Source organism: Dromaius novaehollandiae, chromosome 23, assembly GCF_036370855.1.
Source record: "Dromaius novaehollandiae isolate bDroNov1 chromosome 23, bDroNov1.hap1, whole genome shotgun sequence".
Lineage (NCBI taxonomy): Eukaryota > Metazoa > Chordata > Aves > Casuariiformes > Dromaiidae > Dromaius > Dromaius novaehollandiae.
The window spans coordinates 2,722,284-2,730,883 of NC_088120.1; the positions used below are offsets into that span (position 1 = coordinate 2,722,284).

At 65.5% G+C, this 8,600-nt stretch overlaps 1 protein-coding gene across 1 annotated transcript; it reads left to right on the forward strand.

The window, feature by feature from the left end:
* Positions 1-2,312: 2,312 nt before the first annotated feature.
* Positions 2,313-6,101, forward strand: LOC135330660 (maestro heat-like repeat-containing protein family member 7). The gene is made up of 11 exons (XM_064524886.1): positions 2,313-2,708; positions 2,824-2,978; positions 3,133-3,280; positions 3,372-3,550; positions 3,631-3,768; positions 3,882-3,996; positions 4,508-4,648; positions 4,735-4,911; positions 4,999-5,190; positions 5,283-5,384; positions 5,766-6,101. The coding sequence occupies exons 1-11, from the start codon at positions 2,313-2,315 to the stop codon at positions 6,099-6,101; spliced, it is 2,079 nt and encodes a 692-aa protein (XP_064380956.1).
* Positions 6,102-8,600: the final 2,499 nt, after the last annotated feature.

Consider the following 8,600-nt stretch of genomic DNA (forward strand, 5'->3'; position numbering starts at 1 on the left):
CCCCAAGGCCCCTAAACCAGCTACAAATCCTGCTCCAAAGCCCTTAACGACCCCCAGACCCTGCCCCAACACCCCACTTAGCCTCCAAATGCCCCCAACCTCTGCCCCAACACCCTCACCAAACCCAGAACCCTATCCCAAAGCCCCAAGCCCCCCCAAAACCACCCCCGAACCCTGCCTCAACAGCAGCAAGCTAGCCCTTGAATACACTTTCTTCTCAACTAACACAGATGTCACCAGCATCACCTAGGGGAAACAGCAGGGCCCAGCCGGCAGCCCTGCACCCTGCTTGGCTCTGAAACCAGCACGGATGGAGGCCAGCCTGGCTCCTGATGGCCTCACGCCACGCTGGGATCCTCCTTGCTGCCCACAACAGGACTGCAGTGACCCCGCTGACCCGACCCCCACCCCACCCCGGGCCCCGAGCCCTGCCCCAGGGCCCCGGATCACCCTCAAACCCTGCCCCAGGCTCCCACAACACCCCAGACCCTGCCCCAGCGCACCTCCATGCATGAATTCAACAGCGCTCATTTAGAAGAAAAATGCCAAGGTGACTGCTAGTTTTACTGAGTATTGGGACGAATCATTTGTGTGCTTGGCAGGTGCTGTCCTTAAAGACCTGCCGGCTCTCCTGAGCTCCTGGGCTCTTCAGAGCTGCCTCCCATGGGACCCCACCCACCATGGGTCCCCTGCAGAGGCCAAAGTCTGCTCCTCTAAAGTCCAGGCTCTGTACTCTGCTACTGTCCTTCCTCAGTCCCTTCAGGATCCGGGACTCCACTATTCCATGGTCACTGGAAGCGAGGCTGGCACTGACTAAACCATTCCCGATCAGTTCCTCCTTGTTTGCCACTTCCAGATGCAGGAAAGCATCACCCTTATCGGCCCATCTGGCAGCAGTGCCAAGTTGTTGTCCCCGACACCCTCCGGACTCCTTAAGCACTCGCCTGTCTGCCCTTCCAGGGAATGGCAGCGAGATAAAGGAGATACAGGTCTCCCTCTCTCAGCGAAGCCATCGCCAGGCCTAACTGCTCTTCTGCTCTCCCCCATTCTCCTCAACCCACCGCGCACACAGCGTGCTGCCAAGCTCTCTCCTCCAAGCACACCTCTCAATGTGGCCCCTTTGTCAGAGTCACGCGCCCGTCCCAAGGCTCCCGCGCGGGTTTCCTGGGACACACAAATGCCTCTCGGGAGCTGCGGGAGCGCCGGGCAGGTGGCCGGCACCCCGCTCCAGGCACGTCTCGCCCCACTCCCCTGGCCAGCTCGGGGACAGCTGCCCTACGGGCACCCCCAGGCCTCTCGCCTCCCGCCTCCTCCCAAGCGGCGGCACCGACCTGGGCGCGTGCTCACCTGCCCTGCACGGGGCGCCATGCCATTGGCTGTCCGCGTGTCGCTCAGCACACATCCCACCCCTCCCAGACGCCGCCTGGATCACCGCCTCCACCTCGCTAGCTGATTGGCCCATCGGCACAGGGGGGCGGGGCCCTCCCTGCAGGGCTCGGGGGCCCTTGGGCCTTGCCGCGAGAGCTGCCGCCGCGGGGGCGTTCGGAGCGCGGGGTCGCTCGCGGGCTTTTCCGTGTGCAAAGGCGTGGCCGAGCGTGGTGAGAGGAAGGAAAGGCACAGCCATTTCCACGGGAAACAAGTAGAAATGCCTGGAGAGCGATGGCAGGGGATGTGTGTGTGTGAACCTTTTGTCTGGGAAAACCAGGACCCCATCTCCGTCCCCACCCTACAGCACCGTGGGGCGGCCGGCAGCTCCGTGCTCTTCCTCACCCTGCACGTGTTCCCGATCTGAGGTAGCTCCCAAGCCCCCCAAACTGCCAGCCCCCGCCACCTAGCCCCATTTGCCCCATGGCAGCCCCTGCACCAGCCGCCCTCAGGTGCCTCAGGCCCCTGGCTGCCCCTGGGCATGGGGACCCCCCCACCAACCTCCCTACTTTGGACCCACACGGGGAACCCCAGCTCAGTGGTGGCCCTTCGTGGGTCACACTTGTGTAATTAGCTAACGAGCAGCCCCCCTCTTGCCCCCCAGACAGCCCCATGGACATGTCACTGCAGCGAGCTGCAGCAGAGACCGGCCAGGGGTGATGTCGGGGCCCTTTGTGACACATCTCCCCCCACCAACTGTGACCCCCATGGTGCCCCCCCCGGTGTCGCCTGGCGCCCCACGACCCCTCAGTGCGTGGGGAGCAGAGCGGCTGGGATCTCCCCAGGGAGCTCCCTCAGCCACCCCACGACGTGGCCCCACGGCCCCGTGAAGGACCCCCCCATTCCCCATCGTTCCTTTGTATCCCACCTGGGCCCCGGCCCCCGGCATGGCGGAGAGATGCCCCAGCCACCCCGCGGCCACGTGGGGCGAAGAAGAGGACCGTCCTCCCAGTCGCCCCACGGAGGCCTGGGTCGAGGAGGAGGACAGATGTCCCGGCTTCTCCATGAGGACCTGGGTCAAGGAGGAGGACGAAGCCCCTGGCCACCCCATAGGGGCCTGGGTGGAGGAGTGGGACGAACCTCCCAGCTTCTCCATGGGGCCCTGGCTCAAGGAGGAGGATGGACCCGCCAGCTGCTCCATGGAGGCCTGCGAGGAGGCTGTGCAAACAGATGTGATCCCCGTGGCCATTGAGGGCATGAAGGACATGAGCGCCTGCGACACCTCAGCAGCAACGCACATGCTGGAGGATATGATGGGATACTGCGCTGCCAAGCCAGAGCATGTAAGCCTCCATCCCACTGGTGATGGTCCCCAAAGCCAGGGCTCTCCAGCACAGTTTGAGCCTGGCAGGGGGTTCCCTGGGGCAGCACACTGGTGCCAACCCGTGTCCCTTCCAGCTGCAGCAGATTGTGGCATATATCTATGAGAAATTGCCAGGCATCAGGGAGGCCACAGCCCAGGGCATCCTCAAGAGCTTCCTTCTCCTCCTGACATGCCACTACCCCAGCGAGGTGGTCACCGGCCTCCTGAACTGCTCCCCGACCTGTGACAGGTACACCTCCTGCATTGCCAGCCTGAGTGCAGCAGCCCCAGGGCTGGAGCTGTGCTCCCTCCAGGCGCCACAGAGCCACCGGGTCGGCCAGCCCTGGCAAGGGTCAGCGGGATGCCAGGACGCTGGCCCGACCCTTTCTGGCTCGGGTTCACAGCGTTGCCGTGGCCATGTGGGAGGTGACGGTCTCCCAGTCGTTGACAGCTGAGAAGGTGCTGCAGGAGCTGCTCTGTGTGCTGCAAGAGCGGCCCCTCTGCAAGCCGGGCACCACCATCAAGGACCTCACCTGCATGCTCCCCCTGACCGTGAGTTGCCCCACAGGCTGGCTGGGCGAGGGAGGCCTCCCTGTGCAGGCAGCTGTGGCACTAGCGAGGGCTGTCCTTGGCATCTTTGCAGGCGACCCGGGCGCTGAACATCATCCTTCTGCAGCACACTTGCAAGCAGGAGGTGAAGGCGCTCTTCCCCCGCCTCTACCTGGCCCTGCTCTTCCAGGTGTCCTTTACCCTCGTCCACGCGCCAGAGGACATCCCCGCCTTCAGCCGTGAGGGCAAACTCATGTCTCCCAGGCCTGTCAGGTACCGTGTCTCCCCGGTCCGTCCCCTGCTGCCCATGCCGGAGCATGGAGTGACAAACCAGTGCTCTTCTCCCCGGGCAGGACAGCGGTACAAGCCATGCAGGCGCTGCTGTGCTGCACTGGCTACGGGGAGCAGGTCACTGCCATGCAGCAGCAGGGTGGCTGGGAGATGATCAGCCGGCCCGAGACCCACCTCACGGGGGTTGCCTTGCTGGCCAGGTAAGCCCCCTCCAGTCCTTGGCTCCCCATCCCACCCTGGGAGCCCCACGGGGTCCCTGTGCGGTTTGCCCATCCGCCTTGGCTGCCACGGTGCCCCTCCCGCCCATGGCCAGGCAGATGCGGGGGAACCCCCCGGAGGAGCGTGCCGAGATCTTCCTGAACCTGAGCCTGGCCCTGAGGGGCAAGGACAAGTGCCAGGAGATCCCCTCTATGGCCTTCTTCATCGAGGTAGGCTGCGGGGTGCTGGCATGAGTGGGAAGGGGGCGGCTGTTGGCGGCAGAGCTAGGGCTCTGCCGGTGCCTCCGTTAGTCCCCAGCTGCCACCTGTGTTTCAAGCAGCCTCCGTGCTGGCCCTGCGCACTCCATGTCCCTTGAAGAGAGGCCAGAGGGCTGCAGATGGGGCCCGGCTGAGGGGATGGGGACACGAGGGTGGCGATGAGTGGACAGGGATGGGGTGGAGGGGTCGTGGATGAGGGGACAAGGATGAGGGGATTCAGACGGGGCCGGAGATGAGGGGCTGCAGCCTGGGCTGGGGATGCGGGGCCGGGGCCAGGGCCGGGGGAGGAGGAGGAGGACAAGGGGTAGGGGCTGGGGCCGGAGCCAAGGGGCTGCCGATGGGGCTGGGGCTGGAGCCGGGGCCGAGTGGGAGGTGGCAGCGGGAATGCCATGCCACATGCCGGGGTCTCGGTCCTGGGGGTGGCCACCAGTCCCCGTGCCAGCCCGGCCCTGTGCCGTTGCAGCTGCTGCAGTGCCCCGACCTGTGTGCGGCAGCCGACGAGGCAGCGCTGAGCCTCTGCCAGGCGCGGCTGGACAACGAGCGCCAGGTCATGCGCTGGCTGGCGCTCCGCGGCTTCCTCGCGCTCTCTGAGAAACCTGCCACGGTGAGTGAGCACGCGCTGCCGGCGCCTGCGTCTGGGGCATTTCCACCACCAGCAGTATAAGGAAAACCCTGCACGTCCCCCTGCAGGCAAGGAAGATGCAGGAGTTCATCCCAGACGTGGTGCAGCGGCTGCAGGACGCCGATGGGGAGATGGATGCCAAGGCGCTGGCGGTGCTGCGCAACGTGCTGCGCCACGCCAACCCGCGGCAGGCCAGCCACATGGCTGTGCAGCTGGCCCGCGACCTCCTGTCCCTCTTCCCCAGCGTGAGGATGGTGGCAGGGAACTGGTAGGGGGCCCTTTCTGGTTGCCCCCCACCGCCATCGCTGAGGTTGCCATGCTTGCCCCGGCAGGAGGTCGGCGTGGTGCGGGAAATGGCCATGCGACTCTTTGGGGAGCTGCTGGGCCGGGCGGTAGGCGGTGAGAGGCAGCATATGAAGCAGCTGGCGCGCCAGGGGCTGCTGCCCCTCTTCCTCCATTTTGGGGACCCACACCCTGGTGCGGCACAGGTACAGGGCACGGTGGCGGGCCATGCGGCCGCTCCGGTAGGCAGCCCAGGCAGCTGTGGGGGAGGCGGCGGGGGGGGGTGTCCTGGCCTGGCCGCAGTGCCATCGCCCATCTCCCTGCTCCTTCCCAGGCCGCCCAGGCAGCCCTCGTGGACGCTGCAAAGCTCCTCAGCTGGAAGCAGCTCCGGAAGCTGGCCGAGACGGCGCAGACGTGGCACATTGGCGAGTGCCTGGTAAGGAGGCCTGGCCGTGTCAGACCCGTCCTGGTGGTGCTGGCCCCTGTCCTGGTAGTGCCAGCACCTCTCCTGGCAGAGCCAGCCCCTGTCCCAGCAGTGCCAGCATCTTTCCTGGAAGGGCCAGCCCCTATCCCATAGGTGCCAGCTCCTGTCCCAGAGGTGCCTGCGCCTCTCCTGGTGGACCAGCCCCTGTCCCAGTGGTGCCAGCCCCTGTCCGTTCTGTGCCAGCACCTTTTCCAGCAGTGACAGCACGGGTGCCGGTTGTGCCCGTGCCTGTCCCATGGAGGTTGCCAACGCCTGTGCTAGAGAGGGGGACGGGTGTCCCTGGGAGGGGGACGGGCCCAGTGCTGCCAACACCTGTACCGGGGGTCCCTGCAGCTGCGGGAGGCCGGGCCGGTAGCCAGCGAGTATGTGAGGCGCAGCTGCTGTTACCTGGAGCATCCTCGGGCCCCCCTGCGCGAGCAGGCCGTGCGCTTCATCGGTGAGACCCTCCTGGACGCCCGCGACCCTCTCCTCAGCCCCCAGGTTCTTCTCCGCAACCCCCACGTCACTCTCCCAAGTGCCCTTGTCCTTCTCCTCAATGACCGTGACCCCCTCCCCAGCCCCTGGGTCCCCCTCTCCACCCCCTGGGTCCCCCTCTCCAGCCTCTGGGCCCCACTCCTCAACGCCTGGGTCCCTCTCCCCAACACCTGGGACCCTCCTCCAAGTCCCTAGGTCCTCCTCTGTAACACCTAGGTCCTTCTCCCCAGCCCCCGACTCCCTCTCCCCAGCCCCACGGTCCCTCTCCCCTGTGCCAGGTCCCTGTCCCAAAGCCCAGGTCCCTCTCCCCAGTGCCCGGGTCCCTCTCCGCAGCCCCAAATCCCTCTCCCCTGGCCCGGGTCTCGCCTTGTGACGGGCTGTGTGTGCCTAGGGCTCGCTGGGCGGCTCCTGGACTGGCGCGGGGAGAAGCTGGAGGAGATGTGCAGCCGTGCGTAGGATGCCCGTGGTTGGCCGGGGCTGGCGGGAGGAGGCCGGGCCTGGGGACGGAGGGAATTTCCGGGGCATTTGAGGGCTGGTGTTTTGGGCCAGGCAGAGAGCGCCCGTGCCCTGCGCCAGGCTGGAAGCCTCTTACATGCCTTCCTGGAGGGAATTTTTGGGGCATTTGGGGTATTGCTGAGCAGGGACAGGTCCCCTTGTGCCCTGCGCCCCCCTGGCCCTCTCCTTTGAGCAGCAGCCTGGGATCTCTGCTGATACAGGGCTTGATCGCCGCTCTCTTTCCTCCCATCTCAGTCCTTCAGCGCTTGGAAAAAGACAGCAGCCCCACGGTCCGCTGCCTGGGCATGCAGACCATCTTCATCCTCCGAGCACCCAGGAAAGCATCCCCATCAGGCTTCTCCTTCCAAGCCCTGCGCGCCTGCCTGCGGAGAGCCCGGCAGCTGTGGCGCCCAGGCCCAGGCACCGGTGCGGCCTGAGCATCCCCGAATTCGGCATCCTCCGATCGCCAGTCTGCCCCCCGCGCAGAGCACATTCAGCAAAGCAGGGGGCTCCGGGCCCTGTGCCCTTGGGCTTGCACAAGGATGGAGATGCTACAACCTGCCTGGGCAGACCTGTTGCTGTGTTTGCCCACGCCCATAGTAAAAAAGGCTTTTTCTTGTGCTCACCGGGAAGGCTGGGGCAGATGGGGCCGGTGGGGGCTGCAGGGCAAGCGCGGGAGGAGGAGCGCGGACGCCCGCGTTTGGCCGTGGAGAGGAGGCAGATGCAGCTGGAGAGCAGGAGGTGACAGAGGGCATGGGAGGGTGGGTGCTTTCTGGGGCCCTGCGGCAAACCTGAAGGGCAAAGCAAGCAAGCCAGTGCCCTCACAGCCACCTCTGGGGCATCTGAAGGCATGTGAAGTGCCCTGCAGTCCCATCAGGACACGCGCATGTGCCTCTCAGTGCACCCAGGGCTCTCTGTGTGCCTTTCTGCATGCCCCAGGCCCCCCCATGGGCCTTTCGGTGCACCCCGGTGCCCTCCTGTATCTTTGAGTGCATCCCAGGCCCCTCCGTGCACATTTCAGTGCATCTCGGGCTCCTCCGTGCACCTCTCGGTGCATCTCAGCCTCCTCTGTGCACCTCTCGGTGCTCCTCAGTACCCCGAGGACAGCCTGCCCAAAGGCCCACGGAGCCTCCGCAAGCCCTGCTCCCCCTGTGCAGCTGCCCCTGAGCCACAGGGCTCCCTAGTCCTGCACGTGGTGCTGGGTCCCATGTCACCTCCGGCATCTCCCCAGACACCCACGCACCACGCAGGGCTCTGGATATCTCCAGTAGCATTGCAGCAGACTGGTGCCCCCTCCTCCTCCCTTGGGATGTGGGGGTCCTCCACAGCTCTTCTGCAGCATGAGGGCCTTGGCAAGGTCCACGATGCTTCCTCTGGGGTCCCCCATGAGTTCCTTGGTGCCTCCTCCTCTCGGGTGCCCCATAGCTGCTCCTGCCATGCCCAGAGCCACGTGCAGCACTGCCGCCTATATGCTTGCAGCACATCTGGGGGATGGCCCTCCCCCTCTGTCCACCCCAAAAAGACCCTCCCCTGCTGAGGGCCCTGCAGATGCCCCCCTCCCACCCAAACCAGCCCCAAGGCCCCTAAACCAGCTACAAATCCTGCTCCAAAGCCCTTAACGACCCCCAGACCCTGCCCCAACACCCCACTTAGCCTCCAAATGCCCCCAACCTCTGCCCCAACACCCTCACCAAACCCAGAACCCTATCCCAAAGCCCCAAGCCCCCCCAAAACCACCCCCGAACCCTGCCTCAACAGCAGCAAGCTAGCCCTTGAATGCACTTTCTTCTCAACTAACACAGATGTCACCAGCATCACCTAGGGGAAACAGCAGGGCCCAGCCGGCAGCCCTGCACCCTGCTTGGCTCTGAAACCAGCACGGATGGAGGCCAGCCTGGCTCCTGATGGCCTCACGCCACGCTGGGATCCTCCTTGCTGCCCACAACAGGACTGCAGTGACCCCGCTGACCCGACCCCCACCCCACCCCGGGCCCCGAGCCCTGCCCCAGGGCCCCGGATCACCCTCAAACCCTGCCCCAGGCTCCCACAACACCCCAGACCCTGCCCCAGCGCACCTCCATGCATGAATTCAACAGCGCTCATTTAGAAGAAAAATGCCAAGGTGACTGCTAGTTTTACTGAGTATTGGGACGAATCATTTGTGTGCTTGGCAGGTGCTGTCCTTAAAGACCTGCCGGC